General features: G+C 43.6%; 1 protein-coding gene across 9 annotated transcripts in view; it reads right to left on the bottom strand.

Annotated features, from left to right (window-relative positions):
- Positions 1-25,787, bottom strand: part of rerea (arginine-glutamic acid dipeptide (RE) repeats a) — a 129,047-nt gene that overhangs the window by 18,430 nt on the left and 84,830 nt on the right. For 7 of the 9 annotated variants that reach the window (XM_087834328.1, XM_087834322.1, XM_087834327.1 and 4 more), the window contains 7 exons: positions 23,496-23,601; positions 20,927-21,023; positions 19,229-19,333; positions 10,523-10,571; positions 9,419-9,543; positions 6,439-6,538; positions 5,620-5,718 (listed from right to left, as the gene is read on the bottom strand). In XM_087834328.1, the coding sequence (XP_087690454.1) occupies positions 5,620-5,718; positions 6,439-6,538; positions 9,419-9,543; positions 10,523-10,571; positions 19,229-19,333; positions 20,927-21,023; positions 23,496-23,601 (681 nt within the window). Of the gene's footprint in view, positions 1-5,619; positions 5,719-6,438; positions 6,539-9,418; positions 9,544-10,522; positions 10,572-13,216; positions 13,442-19,228; positions 19,334-20,926; positions 21,024-23,495; positions 23,602-25,787 lie in introns of those variants that run through there. The other 2 variants (XM_087834331.1, XM_087834330.1) reach the window with 2 other exon arrangements.

Below are 25,787 nucleotides of genomic sequence, written 5' to 3'. Positions count from 1 at the left end.
GCATGGAGTGAGCCTGCACGGAGGCAAAACTAGCTGCCCGCCTGAGAGGGGAGCCAGGCTGACACAATTTGTGTGGAGAAAGGTCTTGGACACGGTGGAAAGGACACAAGTGGGAGGGAAAACCAGATATGGAGCCTCTCCCGTGTTGTCCGGAGTTCATTTTCCATGCCATGTACAGTATGTTATGCAACCGCAGATTGTTTACATACCTCATTTTGGTGGGGGAACAAAAGCCAAATTTACAGAAGTAACCAGCAGCCAGCTGCGAAGCACAACTGCCTTTCAGGGAAAATTACAGGCGAGAGAGAGCTTTGTGAATTACTATACTTACGTCGTTAACACAAGCAAACTTGATATTCTCAAATTTTCCAGCTCTGCTTTGTTATCGTGCGGACAAAAACATAAAGAAAGTAGGCGCAGGTCGAAATTAAACCAGACTAAACAAGCAAACGCGAGAGGGCCTGATCAAAAAGCTAGACGCGCTCAGCTGACAGCTTAACAAAACGGCCTGTCCTGTAAGTGTCATGAGACAGCAGCTAATTTGCATTCATCAGCTTGAAGGTGTAGCGGCTGATTAGCCAGTAGATGGAGCCGTCTCTAACACAAGCGCCACATGCAACGAAAATAAAATAAAATCTCCGACCACTCAAGGGGGTTAAGGGGAAGATTACTATTTACACTGTCACTCAAAAGCAGTCTAGAGAGCAACAGAGCACCGGTGGAAGGCCTATTCCAGGGTTTGTTTGACAGGCGCTGACAAAACCGAGTAAATAACCAGCTGAAGTATTAGCTTCGCAAATGTTTGCGGGGAAAAAACAAGAGGAAAACTACCCGAGGATTCACAAATATTTAATAAACCTGAACCTGAGGTAGACCAGATGATAAGGTGGATGAGGGGTGAGGCGGTGCTGAGGATAAATTTCCATGTCTCAGCTTTACCTGAGCCTGCAGAGCTTCTACGTCAAAAATCAATTAGACCTGCCCGTGCAGCCTGCATCTGTCCTAATTATGTCACCTTAATTACGTTCTTCCCCCCCAACTGTACTATTTACTCAGTGCGCCCGTTCATCTCCACAGAGGAGCTGCGTGCGTGCTCGCCCTCCCTCTCGTTTTCTTTCTCTCGCTGGCTCCCTCCTCCCTTCTCTACATGTCGGCTCCAGTTTAAGGCTCCATTTCAGCTGCCTGGGCTCACTGCTCTCCAGCCCAGCTAATAAATCATCTGCCAATCTGCTCCCCGAATCGCTCTGCCCCTGCTCCGATTGCTCCAGCCCTTGGTTGCTAGGCAACACAGCAGCAGAGGAGGGGCTTGGAGAGGCAGAGCAAGCTGAGCAAGGAGGGGGGGGGGAGAGAGAGAGGGGGTGAGTGAGCAAGAAGGGGAGAGGGGGGCAGCTGGGTGGTGGAAGCGCTACCAAATAGCCATCCGCTGTGCAGAAACAACAGGCGTCTCTCTCTGAGCGTGTTCCAGAGCGCTGGCGCTTTTTACCCGCCCCGAGTTTCCGCCCCGAGTCCAACAGTGCACTATTGTAAGCCCAGAGAGCAGACGTAAAATAAGAAAAAAAGGAGGAGAAAAGAAAGGAAAAAAGGCATTAAATAGCCCATTGTTGCGTGCAGGCACTTCCTGCTTGAGAGATGATTGTTCGAAGCAGTAAAACTGGTTAAGATAAATGCAAACATGGGCGCAAAGATAATATCACAAAGACAGGCTCAGACTCAGACACACACACACACACACACACACAAACAGAGGACATAATTCCCGCTAAATGTCATTCCATAAAAACACTGACGCAAGACCAGCACAGCAGCAAACAAAGCTACTTCCACTCAATATGGAGTCATTATACTTGACTTGTTGTTAAAAGCTGACCTTTCCGAGCCTGCTGCGAATAAACCCAGAGGGCTGAGGGCAATCAGTCAGCTAGCCAAAAACAAAAAGCAAAGAAAACACACACACACACACACGTGTCTGTTATGAAACATCAGCCCGTTACATTGGGCCTGGTGAGCAGAAAGGAAATCACAACAGTCTTGAACAGGGGGAACCGCACTGACAGACAAGACACTACCCACATCCTCTTTGTACAGACACCTCACAGAAAGCATAATCTATGTAGATATGCTAAATTTGCACTGTTGTCCCACAATTACAACCATAAAGTATATTTTATAAGCCTTAACTTTTCTGTAAAAGACCTAAAAGTCACCCCGCCCTCAATTTATTATTATTTTTAAACAACAAATGTGAAAGTATCCTGATCCTCTGCAAAGCAAAGCAACATCCACTGCTGTCTTTTGCTTGCAGTGACACAAAAGGTGGCAGGAAATTCCAGCACACACCCATCCTGCCTGCTACTTAGTCATCAAACAACAACCCTCTCCTAAATAAAAGAAACACACTGCTGGCACAATAAAGGGAATAAATTTTGCTGTTGACATTAAACATAGCCTGCGGCACGGGAAACGGGGAGGTGTGTTGCATTTTATCCGTCTGCTGGGTGTCAGCTTGGCTCTGCAGGTTTGTATTCTACCACTGGGGGGCCGCTACTCTGCTCTTCTCCCTCGTCCCCCCCCCCCCTCGTTGCTGTCGGAGGCCCTGCTCCAGTCATCCATCAGCCCAAGAAACAGCCGGAGATAAGCCGCAACAGAGTGCAGCTGGCTGAGGAATAGACCTCCCGCCCTGCAGCGGTCGTAGATCAGCCTCGCTATCTGTGACGTGGCGACACACACGGCACGGCTGCTGCTTCTGATTGTTTATAGGGCACCTCCTGTTGGCCGGCGCATTATTAGCACCGCTTATTTACTAGAAGGAATGACAGCAGCCTCGGGTGAAGCCACATTTCATTATGATGACCTTCAGCAAAGTCTGAAGGGCCAGAAGGTGCAGAGGTATCAATTTACTGATAAAACAACTGGATTTCCTTTGAATTCTACTGACACACAGTGGATCTAAATGAATACCTTTAACTAAAATCAGATCAGTGTTACCTCTTTCGATCAAATAAAATGATAATAATCAGAACATATTTTATTTTTATGATTAATTATTATTACTAAATTAGTAACAACTAACTGAAGCTGCAGGAAGTCTCCAGTAAAGCCTGAAAACACTGAGGTACGAGTCAACTTCAAAGCTCAGTCCAAAGAATTTATTTGTGCCATTTAAATACAGGAAGCGCTCATTGTTGTGACATCATCACTATTTTGCATGAAATCATCATTTGACAAGCTTTTGATTATTTTTTGTGCAACTGAGTCTAAGTTTGAAAATTTATTTAGCAAAGTATTCTTTGATATCCGACTGTGTGCGACGGTTTAACTCGCCATTTTCTACCTTTTCTGGTGGTTAAATCAACCACACGCGCCCCCCAACCACCCACTGAGAAACAGCTCCAACGAGCTCAGACCGCACAGTAGATGTTTCTGATAAATTATTTACAGTTTCACATTTTATTTTATAAACACGCGAGATTTTTCTTGGGCGTAATCTGCAGTCATCGCCTTAGTCACACGTCAAAGGGTTTCGGTTGGCGCTGGCGTCGAGGTGATGGATTTCCAGTGTCTGACAGTTGCACTAATAATGTCACGGTGAAGGATTGTTCGGGGATTGACTGTCACAAATCTTTCTGGAGTGAAATAATTTTCTGTTCCTGCGAGAGGACAATAAAAATCAAACGACACTCTGCTTTGAGATGTTGTCACTTCGTCCAGAGCTGTAATGAAACGCCAAACATATGACTGTGGCAGCGGTCCTGTCGTTTGAATATGTGTGTGTGCGTGTGGGGGGAGATTATTCGCATTTCACTCAAAGTTTAGAAGGTTGAGACGAGGTCCAGGAGTATATGCTGCTGCAGCTGTAATCGCACGGAGGACAGGAGATGTGAGTCAAAGAGGGAGGAAGGGAAGGTGGCGAGTGACCCTGCAGACAGGCTGATTCTGTCATTTCAGCGGTCCCTGCTGTCACTTTTATTCACATCTCTAAGAGAATGGCTGGGGTGAGAAAAGAACAGGCAGGGATAATGAAGCCAGTCCTGGAGGCGACGAGATACAAGAGGGAGGAGGCAGAAGAGCGACGGGGGTGATGATGAATAAATGAAGAGCAGCAGGGCTGGTTTCTGCGAGTACATCGAGGTTGGAGCTGCATTTACACCTGTCCCTCAAGGCTGCAGGGCTGAAAAGGCACAAGTGGTGATCAGATCAGTCGAAGCCGTGTCCTTGGCCAAGAGTCAAGATGCTGCTTCCCCCCCGGGCGGCAGATGCTGCGTTGCAGGTGAAATCCTGCTGACTGCAGACACAAAACGCTCTCGGGACAGAACATGGCAGACGCTGCGTACCGGACTCCCCAACAGCTCCTCGGCTCTTGTTACATAACGCCGTCAGCGCGGTGAGATGAATCCGTATAAATGAACGAGTGAATGGAGCAGGACACAGAGAGCAGCGGGGTGACGGTTTCAGCACATCGTCTCCCAGTGGAGCAGCAAAATAACACGATCAGACACATATATATGTATAAAATAATGGATGTGACTGTAATGGAATATTTGGTCTGTTCAAATTGCCCAAATGATTTGCTGTGTGCTTGTTTTAGTGTCTGAGTCTCCTGCTGCCGAGACAGCGTTTCTTTGACAAGTGGTCTGTGGTCGACCCCGCTGTGGTCGAGTGTGGCAATAAAGCCTCCCATCGCCGCGCCCTGTCCCTCGCTCCGATTACCTTTGCACAGCTGTGCCTGCCATCGGCAAGTGTAAATACGAACGCACAAATAAGTAGTCCACAAAAAAGGAGGGCTCACTTAATTTGTTATGATCCGCCGCGGCCCTGCCATGGGTTTCATTTAAACGCGTCCGTCGTGTTTGATTACAAGACGAACGACGCCCATTTATTTCCACTGGATACGAGCTGGGATCAAAGTCTGCCAAGCGTCAGGATCACGAAAACAATATCACCGAGAGGAAAGGCTGATTCACCGAGGAGGAGGAACGACAAACAGCAGCCATTCAGCGAGAGAGGCGGGTGTTTGTTTCTAAGATCTACAGTCAGATCCTTCAGCAGTGTTATCTTTAAAAGAGCCCAAGTATACAAACATGCGGCGCAGTGTGTCATAACGCATCAAGGCCAAAGCCGGAGCGCTCAGTCGCTCTGACACGGTCTAATTTGGCGCTTTCATTCCCCTCCTTCCCACTCATGATGCAGTGTTTGATCAGGGAGAAGGGCTGCCATTTTCTGATCGCAGCCCTTCAACAGCTGTGCTGAAATTCACATCTAAATTGAAATGGAGGCAAACGTTACCAGCCCCCCCTTTTTTCCCCCTCTTCCCCCCCTTTTCCAGGCTTCTATGCTAAAGATTTATTCTGTGGGTGATAAACAGGATGCAGCTGCTCTTGAGCCTTGGAGGAGCTGGAAACTGACAAGTGTTTTTACTGATGTTTTCTGAGGCCGGGCCAAGAGTCTCAACAGCTCCCTCTAAAGTCAAACGGCAGACGAACAAGAGGCGCACAGAGTGAAATGAAATGACAAAAACAGCAGCTCGCCGTGGAAACCAGCTAATATTTATGCAGCCCGTGTTATTTTTAGATCAGCACGCATTTGCTAATGCGTGACAACGTAAAAGAATGGCTCTCTTACCACTTCATCCTCAGACCAGCACTTCTCTATCAGTTTGGGCACCGGCTTTTTCACCAGACGCTGCAGAGCCTTGCCGGCGTCGTAGCTGCTCTCGTGAAGCTAGAGGGGAAGAAAAACAACAACAACAAATAAATGAGAAAGCAAACAAACATAGCTTTTAAAAAAAACATTTATAAGGGTGCAAACTTTCTTTCCAGTCTCACTAAGGACCCCTGAGTAGTATTCACACCTTTTAATGAGCTCAGAAAGCAACGCAAAAAGATTTTACATCCAGGTGTGACTGAAGCTGTTACTATAAATGAGAGAGATGTCACACACTAAAGACCCAAGACCCCAGCTTAGATATAACAACAATAACAGTGACAAAATCAATCGCCGTGCTTCTTTTAAGCTTTGTGTCACATTCGGCTGGGCGAAGCAGACAGCGCTGGAGCTCTTCCTCTGAGAATAAACAAGCATCACTCATTGGAATTGCAAATGGAGAGTAAGGTCAAGAGACAGTGACCTGCCCGCCATGTTAATTTTCCAGTTTATAGATTTGGAATATAGATGCCCTGTTTATGGTGATTATAATCTCTTTCTTGCTCTCAATTCCTCCAGTATTCATTATCAATCCGACGGACAAACCTCGCGTTGTGGCTAATGCACTGCCGGCTCCTGAGGATGGGTTTGCTGAAAAGGACTTATCACTGCAAATCACTGCAGTGAAATCACAGCTGAACGCACCGTACAAATCTCTGCGATTCATCGTTAACTCGGTTCATTTTCTGTGATGCACGCTCGGCTCGCAGTTTTAAGGCTTGCTGCGAGGCTACTTACAGTGTTAAGTGCGTTTAATGTAGTGTCATCTCGAGACGCTGCTAGACACCCGTCTTCTGTTGAGCCTCCATCACACATCCCTGCGAAGGCAGCCATGCTCCTGTGGAAGCGACACAGATGATGTAACGTTTTAAAGGAAAGGCCACAAACCTAGCTAATCATTCCCACACAAACATAAGCAGAGGACACCTGGAAACAGTTCCTGCCATTCAAACGTGGCTACCCACATAATGTCATAATGTTGAATAAACAGCCTGCACACTACCTCAATATTGACACAGAGGTCACCTGACTGAACAAACATGATCGCGCAGTCCATTTATGTGCATATCTGCAATTATATGATTAAGATTTACAGTCAAACAAACATGTGATTCAAGTGCAGACTTTCAGCTTTAATTCAAGCAGTTTAACAAAAGTATTTCATTAACCCTTCAAGAATTGTGACCATTTTCATAAAGTCGCCTATTCATAATAGGGGGCCGTGTATAAAATTTAACTGGACAAACTAACCCAGTATTAAATAAAACAGCTTGTCTAATGTGATTTCCCTGTTCTTGAGTGTAACTGGTGGTTTGCACCTTATTCTAAACTCTACGTCCATTCACGAAGACTGACGATAAGCCAACCTACTTCAGCTCTTGACTCAGTTACATCTTACAAAGTTGTTTTTTGTAACCATGGAAATAATTTAATCATCATGCAGTTTAGTTGTCTTCTGTGGTCTTTCAGGGCTTTGGTGTTGCTGATCAGTAGAGGTGGGAATCACCATACATCCCACGATACGATATTATCACAATACTTAACGCACGATACGATATTATTGCAATTTTTTAAAATATTTTGCGATATTCAGATTCTGTACATAAAGGTAAACTTTATCAATATTCATTTTATCTAATATCAAAGTCTCACACTCAGTCTTTCTCTCATTTCAGTTTTATTGTTGACAAACTTGAACGGTTTGTATTACAGTCTAGTCCAACTTAACTGAACGCAACTATCTGGTACAATTATAGCTATTCTGAACTATGCAGTTTATGAAAACTATGCAGCCCCTTCAGCAACTGAAGAATTTGAAAGTTAATTAAAACAAAATATAATTTTACATTAAATAAAAAAGTTTTAAACTTAATTAAAATAAAACATGTCTTAAATTAAAATAAGTAAACTGTCATGTTTATTGCTGCCAAAAAAAAAAAGTTAAACACATTTGGACAGTGAAGGAATGTCAGGATTCTTGCTCAGAAAAAGGATCAACATGCTCTGAAGTCAGAGCACAAAAACCTTTTTTGTAACAAAATATCGATTTCTGCTGTCCCTGTATCGATACATTATTAGCAAACAAAATATCACGATACTACACAGAATTTCCCCCACCCCTACTGATCAGTGCTTTCATTGTTTTTTTAAATAAATGAACTAGTTTTTTGTTTTGGTCACTCCTGAAGTTTCTGATCTCTCTTTGATAGTTTTTCCCCCCAACCTTAATGATGACTTCACTCACTTTCACTTATATCTCACTGGGCTTCAAATTTAAAATGATAGTGAAAGGCTACAAAACATAATTTCAACGCTTTGAATTGAATTCAGATATTATGTCTGCCTCATTTGTTAGGGAATAATAAAGATATTAAAAAAAAGAAAAAAGGAGGGTTAAACAGTAGATCTATTGAATAAATCAGTGCTGCTTAAGTGAGATGCATTTTGCTGTAGTTTCAGCTTGGCGTGCACCTCTTCATTTGTATAACCTGCTGTGGGTGGCACGCTGCCAGTATCGTGCCAAAAAGCAATCGCCTGCGAAAAACTGATTTCTGGTATTTGCCAACAAATGATTTTGGGAATTTAAACTAAATAAATGACTTGTTGGAGTGTAATTTGTCAAACACATCACTCATGAATAATAAAAAAAAGTCACATTGAGCCAGAAAGAACAGTAAGGCGAAGCTGCAGTATGTGGCAAAATGACTTTTCTATATATTTCCCTTTATTTATCCAAGTAAAAAGTATCACTGACATTTAAAAGAAAAAGTCTTTTTCAAGACTGATCAGGCCAAGAAGACCTCAGAAATGTGCACAAATATAACATCAAAGTTCTCTAAAGATATTCTAAGTGGCCAAAAAAAATACAGATTGACTATGATGCAGGTACAATTACACAGATACCTGCAAAACGGGTCATTTCTTTATGTTATACTACTACAGTCTATCTGCCAATATAAGCAAATGTATTAAAACACTGAAACCGTAAATAGATCGTAACTCACAAAAGTTACTGCTGGCACCTGCGGCGTGCTCGTGGGCGCGCTGCACCTCATTTGTAGAAAACATGAACAGCTTTGGAAAATCTTACTCGCACATCATAGTTTATAAATCATTAACAAAATATTGTTGTTGAAATTCTTGAATCACGCAAAAAGGTAAACACTGGTGTTGTTATCAAAGTTTGTTCTGTTATGTATCGATTTTTATGACAACACCTGTGTTCACGGCAGCAATTATGATCATTATTTCACTGGCCAAAACATTATGGACCCGAGTGTAATTGAGGTAAGGCTAAACATAAACTTCAGTGGAAGTTGTGCAATGCTGTCTGGCATGGTGGCACGCAGTGATTAATTGCACTGTGGCCTCTGACACAGAAACCTGTCAACACACATCACTGCGACTGGAACAACATCCCATCGAGCTCTGATGACCGATTGCATCCCAAGATACCGAGTGTGATCAGAGGGCAACACTAATAAAAAGCAATAAAATACCAACTTCAGCAATTCCCATCCTGGAATTGATCCTGGACAGAGAGACATGATCATGGCATTTACTTTCACTGACAAAGAGTGTTTTATTCATATTTGTAGGTCAGGAGTCAATTTAAAAATCACTTTTCCGCCCTTTTTTTGTGTGTGTGAAAAACCTCCAACAGCTTTAGACCTTGCATAACTGCCAAGTCTGAGGCCCTGTGTGTCTCTGGGCTCACCTTGCAGCTCTGAGGTACATGAGAAGGTCACAGTCATTGACCCCTGGCATCCAGACCAGCTCCTCATTCTCGGTTACGGCCTGGCCACCAGGGGAGGGGAAAGGCTGCAGCTCCGGGAGCTTGGCCTAATTAGGTCCACGGAGGAGGAGAGAGACAGATGGTGTCACACTACAAATAGCACACAGGCTTGAAGAAAATATCCTCTTTCAGCCGCCTGTGATCAACTTTTCACTGTGCGTTCCTGAGTGGTGGGACGGCAGGAAGCTACTGTCACAATAGTTTAATACACAGTATATATGACACCGAATTATAAATACTCTGAAGGTGTTCGTTTAAGAAGGGATTATGTAAAGATACCTGACATTAAGGGGAGGGTAACACGCACACAACTTTGTAGAGTTTCAGCACAACTAAAACCAGCAGGCGCAAACATTACTGTGAACAAGCATGCAAACTTAATCCAATCAGTAATTTCATTCCGATGTTCCCAGGCAACATGGAAAGATTTATAACCGTGTGATGTTTGCGTCAAGAAAAAAATATTTTAGTGTATTTGTAAAATTAACAATAACTGGTGCTGTGAGTCCTACTAAGTGCAGGCCGGTCATTAATGACAACACAGTAAAATACAGCTTTAATCTGTTAAATAATACACATGCATAAATCACAATGATTCTGCAAAACAAGGGCACAGACTGTTACACCAGTGCTCTCTAAAATCTGGATCTCCTGAAGTAATTAAACAGTAAATTCTCCAAGCTTGGTTAAATTTGCTGCCTGTGCTGTATTTATTGCAACAACTGTAACTCTGAGTTTTTGCTGGAAACCACTACTTATGTCTGTGACGCAGTACTGAACACAAGACTTTTGTGAATCTAGCCACAAAGTCGGTGAACAGAAATATGATAATCACTGCAACGACTGAGCCGGATATCAGGCGCTCAATCTGAGAGTGTGTTCACATAAAATAAACAGATGAACAAAAAAATCTCAAAACTAAAAACATAATTCCCACCCAGAGATCAAATAATGCAATTATTAGTCTCTTATTCAGGTGAAGCCCTGCGGTTTGAACATTAATGCGTGTGCTGAGCAACGACTCACTTGGTGACTGGGTCCCACTCGGATTTCCCCCTGTGTGCTGTTTAGTCGCCTGAGAAGAAACAAAGAGAGCAGATTGAAACAAAATATTTACACGTCACCATTTCAAAAGCCGGCTGTGAGAAATCTGTCAGCTCTGCAAATCCTGTTTAATTAACTAAACAACTGCTCAAACGGCAAAAATCGCAAACTGACGATAATAAAAATCTAACCACTCATGACCAAGACTAGATGCAACAGAGACCAAGTGGGGATGGTCTGTATTTATTCATTTATTTTCAAATGTGGAAGTCTTTACGGGGAAAAAGTACAAAGTGTTTACAGATTTGGTTCCTGCTCCTGCACAGCGAGCCGAGCAGTGCACATTTGCAGGCATGATAACGTGCATGCAGCAATAAAACAGAATCCCAAAAAAGGAGAAGGGGGGGAGTGGAGGTGGAGGGGGAACTGGCTCTGGATATGCAGGGTGAAAACGGCTGCTGGTGCAAATGTTGGTAGCCATAGCAACTGCAATTTAATAATAGTGTACCGAATCTCCAGCTGCAGTGGATTAAAGAAAATGACAAGATGTTCCTTTTGAAAAGCCTTTTCCCCTCGGTCGCCTAGGCAACAGCGCCGATTTTCATACAAGCGAGCGCAGAGCAGCCCAGAATCTGTCAGCGTGATTTGCACCGAGAGAAGCTCGCACTCCATCACCGGAGGAAACTCGAGAGGCCGCAATCCTCCCGTCCTCTTTACAGTCCTCAAACCACGCGAACCCTGCGACGGGCTCAGCTTTAGCCCGTTTGCCCTTCTTAAAAAGATCCCCTCAGACAGGAGAGTCCGATTAAAGGTTTAATCCACATCCGTCCATAGATGTTATGATCTGCCAGAAGCGCTGGCAAAAACCTCCACACCAGCACACTCCAAAAACCCGAACCTCAGCTGCCAAAACACCGCCCGCCGCTCCGAAACATGTCGAAATACTTCACTTGGTTTTATTACCAACGCTCTCAGCGAATAAGACAAACTAAATATAAAGCACTCAGAAACTGGCAGCTACAGTGATGAATAGTGCTGATAAAGATGAAATACGGTGGTTCTCTGCGTCATCAGCACTCCAGATAAAACTATAAAGGTTTCATAACAATTTCATAATCCCACTTAAAGCCGGGTTTCAGACACCATTATATGTCTGAAACTTCCCAAACAGTTGTGAGTGGCGAACAATGAACAAACAGTAACCATTCCTTTTGATTTATTAGAGCAGAACAGATATACCATCCACATCTGCACATTTAAACGCCTGCATGACAAAGGGAGAAAAAAAGAAGAAGAAAAAAAAAAAATGATTTAATTTACAGAGTGTGTTCCTGCACACAGTGAAAAAAGTTCTCACAAAACGCGTTTCTGACAATGTGCAGTCGGGCCAGGTCCACGGCACATTTGGCAGGAGGCAGTAAGGATGACAAATGAGGACCTGTGCTCCAGAATGAGAACAGTGTGTCTGAAGACAGCCGTGCTTTAATGCTGCGCAGGTCCTGAGAGAGGAGGCAGAATACAGATCGCAGCAGGAGGTTTAGAGGAGTTTCCATAAAGACTGCAGGTACTCTTAAACAAAAGCAAGCCTGCAACACTGTGATAAAAAAAATATATGCATATATATCAAGCATTCGTTAATCATGCATCCAGCAGCTGATTTTTATACTTATTGAGAAATCCTGGTCATCAGCTTAATACAATTAGTCATAGCAAACAAAGGAAGGCATGGATGGATGGATGAAGCACTATCTGGGCAGCTGTGCTCAGAGTATTCATAAAACACTGCCCCCACTAATAATGACCCCCCACCCCCATTAAGCAGCTCAAAGCCTGTTGCCTAGCACAGTAAACACTATAAAAACATGACCACTTGTTACAACACGTTCAGCTCTAACTCAGCATTAGCACACAATCTTGTAAAGTAATTACAGGCTTACTTATCAAAACCCAAAACAACAACGTGACAGTCTGGGCAACTTTGTGTGCAATCAAGGATAGCCCCGCCCCCTCCGCCATCAATTCCAGCCAATCGCTGCGCTAGACTGTGGCACACTGACATAATTGTAGCGCGGCAGAAAAAAACAGAAGAAGGAGCAGCAGACTCAAGTTGGTGTTGTTGGTATGGTGATCGGTAGGTTTGTGTAAATCGCAGCTGGCAGCAGAGCCGTCTGAGCTTTGCCTGCACCCCCTCCCCGGCATTGCTTCATACGCCATGTCATCATCCCGGTTGTAAACAGGAGATGCAAAATGGAGCCAGGGAAGCCTCTGCTGGTCTTAACGCACACAATATAACCACACCGGCAGCACGTTCACCAGCCCCACACTTGCGGATGAACACCCCCGACAATGTGCGTTTATCGGAAGCTTGAATGGAGCGCATGCACAAAAAGGTGCGGAGCGACTCCAGACGCGTAACGGTATGCGAGGCTGCGGTGACAGCCTGCGCGTCCAGAAGCGTTCGGGCTCCCGACACTCGGTTTTTTTCTCCCCCGCCGCCGACACACAAACACAGCCGGTTAACACAATGACAGCGGCGCGGACGGCTCTCACACACATCACACAGTCCTGTCAGACAGCTGGAATGCGACTCCATGAAAATAAGACGAGCCAAACACTCGCGCACTCGCAACCGATAAATGGCACGGGGAAAGCGCGACAATGTGATCGCAAACCTACCTCCGGGGACTGAACAAATCGTCCATTTCTGACATCGAGCCCTAAGGTGGGGGTGCTGACACTGTGTGTGTAACGCTGGTTGAAATTAATTCCCCTCTCACACCTATTCCTAGGTGCTCAAAATGGAGAACCACGCATTCGCTCCCGGAGAGGTATTCACTGAGCTTGTGCTGTGACCTCAGCCAGCACGTACGGCGTCGCAAGCTCGGCTCGCTCCTCTACACACACTACTGAGCATGTGCTGCGACCTCACACACGCGCACGCACTAAGAGGCAGGCAGACACCGCCGCATGCGGGATACGGAATTCATCTCTCCTCGTATGTCTGCACCATAATAAACAAGAGTGAAATTGCAATGCTGCAGACGCCGAGCTCGGAATACCAAACGAGGAGGGAGGAAGGGAGCGGAAGACCGAGAGTGGAACAGGGGGCCCCGATGGAGGGGGGTTCCCAGCTGGCAACCATCAGTGCCAACAACAAGGACAGCTGTCACTGCAACACGTGAGGCATTCCCCGCACAACCAGTGATAATAACACAAGGGGGGTTCTCTCATTTTGTACTCGTGCACTTGAATGAATGAAAAAGCTCATCGTGTCCAAAAAAATGTTATATATATACACTTTAGGGCATCGGCGTAAATGTGCATCAGTTAATGTGAAGATCAAGAGATCCAACATATTAAAAAATTTCTATCCTGCAAGTTCAGTATGTAAAACACAGAATTGTGCTTCATTAATAATTGTTTGGGGTTTTTTTTGTTTTGTTTATTTTTTTGGAAAAACTATGAAAAACGTTGGAAGGTTTTTGATTTGACTGTCATGTCTGTTTTATTTACAGCTTATAGAACATTTAAACAACAGAACTGGATCCAAAGTGCTTTAGAGATGGGAACATTTACATTACAGGTCTCCAATAAATAAATAAATAAATAAATAATGTCAAAATGCAGAAAGAGCAAAAGGTGTGTTTCTACACAGTGAAATCACAGTGATTTAGTGGTCATTAAAATGTGCAGATTAATGATGATTCATCTCAAATCATGACATACTCCTACCCCTATATAGGGATGGGTACCGGTATCCGGTGCCATTATGACACCGTTTCTAACATAAACGGTAGTAACCAGGCCGAAAAGCAGCGCACATTTTGGTGCTTTTTTTTTTCTTGAGATGTCATACACTTTAGATTTTAGCCAATAATTTTACCTTTGCAAGCGTAGTAGGCGGGTCCAGGTATGTACGTTCTTTTAGAGCAGAGCTACAGATTAAAAATGTCCAAGGCGAAGCGGTCAAAAGTCTTGCTGTACTTCACAGCAAAAGATGCAAACTCAGCAGCCTGCAACAAGTGCTTTAAGGTAATACTGTGCAAAGGAGGTGACACCTCGAATCTGATGAACGCATAGCGTTTTTTTTAAAAGCCGAGAAATGCACCGTATTTGATAGCTTGCTGCAAGACCTCACACCGAGCACATCTACTGCGGGTGTGGTGCCTGTTATCAGACCCGGAGTAAGCAACATCCCCCAAAAACTCGAAGAGGAGAGTCCTGGCCCCTAGCCCTGCCAGTGTAGCAGCAGCAGCCGTTCTTCTATGGGTGAGTAGCTTAATGATGTTTGTGTGTAATTTACGTTGAGTAGGCTAACCACGTTATTTTGTTATCGTTTTGTTATCGTTTTTATCGTTTACTTGGTTTTCCTTGGTCTTTTCACGTGTGTTATGAATAAATTTTCTTTTTTTCGGTACTGGTACTAGGGCGACCGTGGTTCAGGGGGTTGGGGAGTGTATCTGTAACCGGAAGGTCGCCGGTTCGATCCCCGGGCTCTCTGTCCTAGTCGTTCTGTCCTTGGGCAAGACACTTTACCCTACTGCCTACTGGTGTTGGCCAGAGGGGCCGATGGCGCGATATGGCAGCCTCACTTCTGTCAGTCTGCCCCAGGGCAGCTGTGGCTACAACCGTAGCTTGCCTCCACCAGTGTGTGAATGTGAGAGTGAATGAATAGTGGCATTGTAAAGCGCTTTGGGTGCCTTGAAAAGCTCTATATAAATCCAATCCATTATTATTAGGGCTGCTCGATTATGACAAAAATGATAATCACGATTATTTTCACTGAAATTGAGATCTCAATTATTTGACGATATTTATTTAACAATAACAATGTATTGAATAATGACTTTAAAGATTGTCAAAAAATAATATAAAATAGTGTGCAAATACTGATAACAGTGCAAATGTTTGCACTATAAAAAATAAATGAAAAATGTAAACATCTATGTTTAGTGAACTTTGCAGTGTTGCTCTGTGGTGCAGCTACGACACTGTAGCAAAGTTTACACACTGTGTCTACTTGATCCACGTCTGACTCCGCGAACCCATAATGTTTCCACACCACTGAAGTTTTTTTTACCTCTTTTCAACCAACGGCAGTCACTCTCCTCTCCAAATAACTTCTGCTTAGCTTTCCGAGCTTCCCTCGGGTCCTCTTAATCAGCGGTCCCCAACCCCCGGGCCTCGGACCGGTACCGGTCCGTGAGTCTTTTGGTACCGGCCGCGAGAGTTGAGGCTCAGGTGTGAAATGTATGGTTTTCAGGGTTTTAATCGGTTTTCAGTGTTATTTTGTTATCGTTTACTCGGTTTTCCTTGGTCTTTTCATGTGTGTTATGAATAAATTTTCTTTTTTTCGGTACCGGTACTAGTTTTATTTTGTTGTATTTATTCGCGACACCTTAAAGGCCGGTCCATGAAAATATTGTCGGGCATAAACCGGTCCGTGGCGCAAAAAAGGTTGGGGACCGCTGCTCTTATCGTATCGTAATCGAGATTAAAATTCGATTAATTGAGCAGCCCTAGTCGTAGTTACATGCGGCTGTCTTCTTATTTGATAGAGTGATACCATATATGCCCTATAACTGCAGAAAAGGCTAACATTGTTATCTTTTTACAAAAAAACAGCTAAACATGAGAGGTTTTAAGACAACGTTTGTGTTTTCCATTGTTTAAGCACTGGCTCCAACCAAAGGAGGTATGTTGTATCAACAGGCTAACTTGGTTATCATTTTTGCAGAAAAAAAAGAGACTGCTAAAAATAAAAACATAAGAGGTTTTTGAACAAAGTTTGTGTTCTCCATTCTTTAAGCACCTGTTCGAGCACCGTTTAAGCACCGGCATCGTTTCAAAAGTACCAGTTTGGCACTGGTATCGGATAAAACCTAAACGATACCCATCAATATTGGAATTGGTAATGGCAATACTAGCTCTATATTTACTTAAACTTTGCAGTATTGCATAGCACTACTGAACCACAGTGCTGTGTGTTAATGACAGAGCACATTTAAAGCTCTGTAGTTACTGAGTCAGCAGAGTGTTGGAGACGTTTACGCACCATGAACTTCAGGTCTCCACTCTAACTGTGCGGCCGAGCTCCTCTTGGTTCCGAAACACGTTGCAATAATAGTGCTTAAAGCTACGTGCGGAAGATCTCCAAGAGAAGAAATTTCACATACTGACTCCTTTCGGTGGTGACATCACGTCAGAGCGTCATGCTCAAATTCATTCAGCTTTTCAGAACGACCCATTCTTTCAACAGTGTTTGTAAAGGCAGACTGGGTGGCCAGGTGTTTCATTTTATACGCCTCTAGCGTTAGGATGTAGCATCGACTTTCCAAGCATTGTTCTGTTCAGTTATGACACTTAGTAAAACTGCATGCAGTGTCCCCCCTCCCTCATGTTCTACGACAGCCTCCTTGCAAACCTGATGTGCTGTTAATATAACGTATGGAAAGACAAATATTTTGATAATATTCTTATTATAACATTTTGAAAATGACTGGGGTCATGCAAGCAGAACATTTTGACTTGATATTTATGATTCAGACAAGGCCTCCATGAATACATGTGGGGATATCCTGGTACCATTCAAGGTTTTAGTACCATTCTGTGGACATGTATATAGTAGGGGTGCAACGATACACAAAATTCACGGTTCGGTTCGATACTTTGGTGTCACGGTTTGATATTTTTTCGATACAAAAAAATGTTTATGTCTTTTCATTTGTCACTTATTAAAATTATAAATATATATTTTAACTCAAAAGTACAGTTTTTAAATGTAATGTTGCTGAAACAACAAAATAATTAAAAAAATAAAATAAATCTATCTGATCGAGAAAACACTCATCTTTGGAAAAGAGAGTTTATTACAGAGAAATGGCTCTTTCCAAAATAAAAGCTATACTATACGCTTCTTCTGGGGTATACTCTCAGCAGCATATTAAACATATCAGGTCCCCATAAGGAGAATCATGTGCTAACGGCTGTCTAAATGACTCGGGTAACGTTTGTAGCATTAATCTCGTTAAAATGACATTAATGCCATAACGCCGCAAATCTCCGTTAACGAGTTACCGCAGATCGCCCCGCGCGTGGGGCTGGACGGCGTCAACACGTTAACAAGCTAACTGCGCTAACGCACTAGTTCCCACCAATTGAGCATTGCGTGGCACATCCGACATACTGTTTTACTTTTGTCCATGACGCGCTTACCTTCAGGGTCATACTTCACATGAAAACCAAGATAGTTCCTCATCTGAATGAGGGTGGGGGAGGTTGAATTTCGGGTAGCGTTGAGGCAGTTGCCATGTTGCAACTAGCTTAGCTTTTGTCTTGCTAGCTTGCCCTGCGCTCAGTGGATCTGCACTCGACAGTGCAGCCTAGGCGGAGTAGTTGAACGCAGATCCACTGAGCGCTCAACACAGACAGCATCGTCAGAAGGAAAGTTGATAAAATAAATAAAAAATGTTGTATTGTTCATACATATGCGTACCGAACCGAAAGCACTGTATCAATGGTTCAATATTGATACGAGTATCGTTGCACCCCTACTATATAGCACAATCATAATGTGTAATCTGTTGATTTGTTTTGCCTCTTGTCTTAAGGGCTCTGCAAGCCCACATTTCTGCACAGAAGGAGAAACACACCTGGATATCAGCAGGCCTGTGGATAAGCACTGCCAGAAGGTGATTGAAAGAATGAAGAAGTGAGGAGTGTTTATGTGGTTGAACAAGACAACCGTCATTGGAAAACTCCAAAACATAATCTAATGCACAGAAGAAAAACAGCAGAAGAGGCTCCACTTTGGCATATGTTGATGTGCTTAACATAGAGTTAGGGCATTATTATCTGAGCATACAAAACTGCATGTAATGAAAATATGTTTTATTTTAATTAGCTACATAAATATTGTGAATTTTGTCTTCTTTTTTTAAAAAGAATGTTTTCTAGTTTTCCTGCCATGGCATATCAAAGTGTTTTCAGTGAAACCTTAATCAGACGCTTAACGTGCAGGATCTTGATTCTAATCATAATTTTAACGCAAAAGATCAATGTTTAAAACCTGACATGCAACATGAAAAATATCGATACATTCCCAATAAAATTACAAACCATGGGGGGTTTCCCTGGCTCATTCCCCATAATTGGACCACATCAAGTAGAGACCTCATGTCTCATGTGGGGTAAAAATAGCTTCTCTGTATAGCTCCTGCATGCGTAATCTTGCTAAGAATGTATTATTTAGCAAGTTATTTAACACTAACGCAAACCCCAGCAACATGCCTCATCCGAAATTAGCTGCATTAAAGTGTCTTTATAATGAATGGCTATTTTTGTCTCAACATAACAATGAGCTCTAAAATATCTTAGCAATTAACTGAGCCTTTCACAGCTATCATACAGACATCAGTTAGCAGAAAATTAGCTGTCACCTACATTGATAATTGTGTAGTCATCCTAACAGGCTTTATTGCCGGAGACCTGCTGCTTTTCTTTTTCTTATGTGAAAATGAATATTTTTAGATTTTAGTTTTTGTTTGTTAAAAATGTCAGCCTGAACTTCTGATGGCTCGGTGTTGTCCTGATTTAATAAACGTGGTGTCAGTGTTGTGCAGGGCTGACTGAATTTCAGAGCTTGGGGGAGAATTAAGACGGGTACACCATCAGTGCCGGTAAGCTCACCTGGTCTCTGGGTTATATCCAAGGATATAGAAAAAGGAGTCCATGCGGGCTTTGAACTCCCGGGCAGCGAAAATGTCAGAGAAATGGGAAATGTTGCATTTCCCCCTGCAAGAGAGCAGACAGGCTTTATTAGACAAAAACAACCAACATGACAAAGTGACACCCCAGCATGAGCACAAGTAGCCCTAATTAGAGGCTTCTGGTATGTTCGCCTACAGGAGGGGACAAGTGCGACAGCAGGTATCTGCTGCTTGTCAGCACCTGCTGACTTTTGCGGTGAAATATCAGGCTCTGGCTACTTAAGCCGTAAACACCAGCTGAACATGTCAGCGTTGCCTCATCTGCTGCAGACGCGGAGATCTGGAAAAGGAATTCAACCTGCCTGTCTCCCCTCCTAGCACGTTTACCCCCCAGTGAGCCGTGGAGGCCACGGCTCTGACCACATCTTGATGCCATTTCCTGTTTCCAGCACCCTGGTGTCTGCCTCTATCAAAATAACAGACATCACAGCCATATGTAGCTGGGCTGCGTTGCAGAGAAATAGTATCTTCCTCCCCCTGAAAAGATTAAAGGGTGCTAAGGAGAGCCGTCTTTGGAGAGCTCAGAGCTGCGGCATTACAGCATCCCACTGGAATTCCCTCCCGTTTATCTAAAGCCCAGAGAAAAAGACAAATCAAAGGGAGCTCTGTGTAGGAGAAGTTGCAGCTAATTTTCCCTAAAATCTGTGGTTTCTGGAAGACATGGCTTTACCGCTTGCAGATGGTTTTGATTAAAGGAAAGGGGAAGAGGAGGGGAAAGGAGGGGAGGGGTGGTCAGCCAGGAGGGAGGAAGAGACAGAGGCAGGGACAAAGACCGAACAAAGCGTATTTGTTTCTAGACAAAGAAAATTATTAAGTCGGCGAGCATTTCCAAAGACATTAAATATATACAGAGGAGGCGCTATAGGCTGCTCTCTAGCAGCTTGTGCAGGTGTGTATTGATGCAGAGCTGTTTTAATCAGTGTTTTAATGTTCAACAGCATAGAGGCATGCGCCTCAGTTATGGCTTTGTATCTTTACACATCTGCTCTATTTTGGCAGCACCTGCTAAAACCAGTAAAGCATGCTATATGATCACTTTAGGATTGTAAAAATGAAATAGCTCAGTGTGTAGTGCTATAAAGCAATTTGGTATCAGAGCAACATAATTATTCATGGAGAGGTGGCAGAAATATGGGGATAATGGAGGTTTACGGCTCAGAAGGCTAAGGGATAAATAAAATACACTATATTATATCCTGAGTCTGGTTCAGACCTGCCGTATGTTTTATGATAGCAGTGTTTTAATTAAAAGAAAAGGGAACTGGTTTGAATTAGTCAGCAAAAGTATAATATTTGCTTCTTCTTTTGTTCAATTTCTGATTAAAAGCCATAAGATTATCTTTATCTTGCTGACAGAAACACAAAATCAAAGCAGAAGGTGCCACGAAAGTTGAATGACATTTCTGTAATTTGTATACAAAGGCACCAAAATCCAAAAATAAAAGCTAAAAAAACCTCAAATACTGTAATAGCCTAGATGCTCTAGAAGCAGAAATCTCGGTGTAGAAAAAACCTGTGAAACCTGTGCTGAAAGTATTCCATTTTCTTCTGTAGCACTGTTTAGAAAGCGTCCGGTCTTTATGTGCAGTTTTGTTTGCTCATGTGTGGGTTTGTTTACCTGAGAGCAGCAGCGTGATAAGTGTCCACGTAGTCCGAGATAAAGAGTTCTCGACTCCTGACCACTGGATCCGTGATGACCAGCTCCCGGCCAGAGTCTGCAGGAGGGAATAGTGCCTGTGGTCAGTCTACATCATATACATATACATAATCTGTGACAAAAATAATGATTTGAGATAAAGTAGCTCTGACTGTAAATCACAAAAGCATCAGCACATTTCTGTGTTTACCCACAGTAACAAGCACCTCTGTGGAATATTGCGCCATAATTCAATAAATAGTTCAATTCAATAAAGCCAGTAATATGCTATTCCTTCAGAAGAGAGCATAATGTTCAGTTCTCGAGGGAAATGACCTCTATGGTAGTTACGATGCATCACTGGCAACAAGAGGAAGTTGGGACTTGTCTTTGACAAATGACCTGAGCTGTGGCCAGTGAGCTCCGGCCTTGTGACATCAATTCTAATAGTCCAAGTCCCTGCTGCCAGGACAGACTGCTGATAGTATAGCACTGTGTGGCACAATCCTTGTATTATCGTAGAAAAAGAAAATGGCACAACACTATACTTAGCTGTAACCCTGATCCTATCTGGATTTTTTGTTTGGTTAGGAGGCTGTTTTTACAGCGTGTAAAGGTAGAGATGATTGTACTGCGAGGCAAAGAAAAGCCGAGCCACTGGGGGCACTCCGGCTAACAAGAACTGCCAACTGTGAACAGGATGTGTCAACAGGTGAGGTGTGTTATTTTATCTCAGTTTGAAGAGAAAATTGCAGTTTATAATCAGGCTGATTTCCAGGAACACGCACATTTAAAAGGCTAAAATTAAATTGTGTGCAACGACAAAGTGTTCAGAACACCGAGTAACTACAAAACTAATTGAACTTCAACAATGTTTATAGGACACAGACTTCCTGCTGCAATAAAACCAAGTAGAGTAGTTGACAGAACACAGAGAACACAGATATATGTAGCCATGGGGTACATGGAGAATAGGTCAGCTAGTTTCTTTAATTACACTTAAACTACTGAGTGGGTTTGAACATGTTTCAACTGGAAAAAAAAGTTAAGTAAAAATAATAAAGCAGTAAAAAATAAAAAGCCCCAAAGAAATGTGGGAATGATTAGAATAGTAATAGTGTGGAACCGTGGACGAAATACGGAGCTAAAACTATGGCTAATAGCTGGTTTACTTTACATTATAGATAAGTAGCTTATGTCTAGCTAATAGTAACAGACAAATGTATTAAGTTGCTAGCTAAACACTCTAGATCAGGGGTAGGCAACTCCAGGCCTCAAGTGCCGGTGTCCTGCAGGTTTTAGATCCCACCCTGGGTTAACAAACCTGAATCAAATGATTAGTTTATTAGTTTATTAGTTTACCAGACCTCTGGAGAACTTCAAGAAATGCTGAGGAGTCATTTAGCCCTTTAAATCAGCTGTGATGGATCATGGACACATCTAAAACCTCCAGGACACCGGCCCTCGAGGCCTGGAGTTGCCTACCCCTGATCTAGATGAACAACTGAGGACTAAGCTGTTATAAATGATTACATTTCAAAACAGTAAGGCTGACAACGGAACTTGTGAGCTCATCATTTTGTTTACCAGTTGAATTTGCTTAAAGTTTGGATAAACAGTTGAGCATACAGTAAGAGTTTGTGTTGATAAATGTATTGATAAGCACTTTCAAGCCGTCTGAATTTCACCTTCTCTCTCCTTTGGCTTGTTTATCCTTTCTCTCTATGCCCTCCTTTTTCCTTTTCCCATCACCCCGTAACCGCTTGCAGCAGAGGAGCCTCTCTGAGCCTGGTTCTGCTGGAAGTTTCTTCCTATTCAAAGGGAGCTTTTTTCTTCCAATCATCACCTAGTGCTTACTCACAGGGCGAGGTCATCTGATGTTTGGGTGTTCTAATACTGCAGGGTCTTTACCTTATAGTATAAAGCTCCTTGAGGTGACTTGTTTTGAACTGGCTTTGGTTTTGACTCTGAATCCAAAAGGATGATATGATATTGGTTTAGTGATATAACTAAACAATTACTCATTTACCTGTTGCAGGCCGTTCACAGATTTGCATGTATGATTGATGGCTTCATTAATTAAAAATATGTTTTTAAAAAATACTAATAAAAATCTAAAAACAATGCATTAGAGTGCTGCGAGGACACCCATTACTCCAACTATGTTAAATTCCTCTCAGGATTTGATATTCAGTGGCTGCAGATCACTGGCAGGCTCGTGTTCCTGTAGATGCGAATGTGCTGAGAGTGTGATGAGTCCACTGGCGCTGACTGGGTGGAGAGCGTGTACACTGAAGGGCCACATGACACTGCGGGTTATTAACACTCCACTGTGCTGCTGTCTGGCCTGAAGGAGTGTTACCCAGGGAACCAGCACAGAGCCACGGTATTGGCTCGGCTGCCGGAGACACGGCGCGGAGAGCAGAGCCAGGTGTGTGTGTTTGTAGAGGAGGAACAGCACAGAAAATTAACTGGATTTACTCTCTTGCATGCACGTTCTGTACACGTGCACATGTGCAGGTGTGTTTAAACGATCAATCGGCGGCCTCACCGTTCTCATTGTTGCGATCCTGCACCAGGTGCTGGTAGACGGAGTCGGGCACCTCTGACTGGCGGTAGTACCATTTCACATTCATCAGCAGATGGTCCCGTTTACTCTGCGACACAGAGAGACACAAAGTGAGTGAGCAGGAGACTAAAAAGATCCCACGCTAAGATAAACAGACATCGTTCTGTTTGATTACGACGTCACAAATTGGCCTTTTGGCAAAGAACGGAGCCGTGCAGATGCACCGTTTATGGCTCGCGCAGGCTGATGCCAAGACGCATGCAGAGAGACCAAGTCAATTAAAAACGGATTGTGGGGCATTTAGAGTCTTAATAAAGTAAACAGTGGGATGGCCGTCGCTGGAGGAAGTATGGAGTGAGAGGAACCATGTGGGGAATGGATGAGTGTTCAACCTATGCCTTGTGCAAATCAATCCTTTGCCTTGATTTCACTTCACTTAATGATAAAACTCTAATGAGCCATTATGTATTTAACACACTACCAGGGCTTTATAAAGCTTTTTGATGCACATGTACAGTATCAAGTTTTCTATGCCTTTATGTGCTGCCACCCACTGGCTCTTTGATAAAATGCAAGTCAGCAAATCTCTTTTAATCCTTCAGATGGCCAGCAAGTGGCAGCACTGAGGTTAGAAGAGAGCCTTTCCACAGGGCGAGTCAATGAAAAAACACACAGTGGGAAGGGGGAAAAAAACAGCAGGGGGGGGAGGTGTGGGGAGAAAATGGTAGAGACTGACACTAGTGCTGAGGTGAGGGATGAAAAGGGCAAAATACTGTTTTCATTTCATGTTATAAAATATTTATTGTGACTGCACATAAACCCAACTGACCGTCACAGTGGTTTGAAAGAACATTAGAGAGACTGCCAGGGTGGGTGCTGGACTGCGACACAATCCCGTTGGCCCCAGCCATCTTTATTAGGGGCTCTGCTGCACTGCACTGAACTAACAGACCGAGACACCTGCACCGACACTGCCGATGGAGTACCACAAGAGGAGAAAATAAAAAGGTGGGGGAAGATACTTCAGTAATCCAAGGCAGACAGTTTAACATCCACCCTTTCCAGGCTCTTGTGTATACGTGTGTGTGCGTCGCAAGAAACATGAGGTCAGGGTAAAGATATTTAAAGCCTTTGGAGTACATTGTTCTGTTATGTCACAGGGGAGGAGACTGAGAGCACACGCAGCCAAGCAAATCATCACCTCCCCTTAAACCTCGAGACCACCTCTGGTTTTCTCATTCTCTCCACTCCTTCCATATTCCATACCCCCCCCCCCACTCTTCCACTGTAAACCTTTTCACTCCACCACTTTTTGTTTTTTCATTTCTTTTCCTTCCTCAAACCTTCAGCAGGGAGGAGGAATGAGTGAGTAAGTGAGCCTGGACGTGTTAAACAGCAGCTGGCATGCAGTCAAGTCAGCTGCATTTACTGCTCTGGATGATTATATGCACGCAACATCGCACAAGCAACACACACACTGCTTGTGATCCAACACTGATGGAGTAAGACACAGTCGTCCCCCCCCAGCAGTAAGGCGTACTGTGTGTGTAGAAATGTGTGCAATGACGTCATGCCACTCCCCCTCCCTCCAAGCAGCCAGCCCAACCTTCCATACCTCTTGTCTATCCAATGTACAGACACAGTTGCCTTCTAGACTAACAGGGCTGCCTGCCACAGCGGAACGAGTAGTTATCCGGTGCTTATACATAATTAATACTTTAAAGGCAGACTGTAAATGCTGCCGGTGTGCTACCCGAACATCTCATTTTCTGTCTGTAAAACCCACAAAATGCAGAGCCTGATGCAAACAAAAAGGCACAGGCAGACGGAGAAGATGCAAAGACGAAAAAGAAGACAAACAAAAGCGCGGGTTGTACGTCTCATTCATTAGCCCGCATCGTTTCAAACCAACCAAAGCAGAGACCAAATGTTGCTTCCACTATCATCAGCATCCTCGTTGCTCGAGAGTAGCCGCCACTCTCCAGAGCAGATTGCTGTTATGAAGCTCACAGCGGCGTTAAGCCCTCTCAGGCAAAAAGAGGGAGGGAGACGGAGAGAGACTCTGAGAGTGCAACATATGGAGCACGTAGTGGGAGTGGAGCGCAGCTTTCAATTATCACAATTCCATAAACATGCGGGGTGGAAAAATGAGTAGATAACACTGGGAGAAAAATGAAGGGAGATGATAGACAGCTCAGACTCGCCGCGCGAACTACTACTCGCATTGTCTGGGCTTTGCTGAGCCTGTCACAGAAAATGACAGAGGGAGAACAT

The sequence above is a fragment of the Neolamprologus brichardi genome, chromosome 20, assembly GCF_056152115.1.
Source record: "Neolamprologus brichardi isolate AB-2024 chromosome 20, ASM5615211v1, whole genome shotgun sequence".
Lineage (NCBI taxonomy): Eukaryota > Metazoa > Chordata > Actinopteri > Cichliformes > Cichlidae > Neolamprologus > Neolamprologus brichardi.
This window is presented reverse-complemented; position numbering and strand designations above follow the sequence as displayed.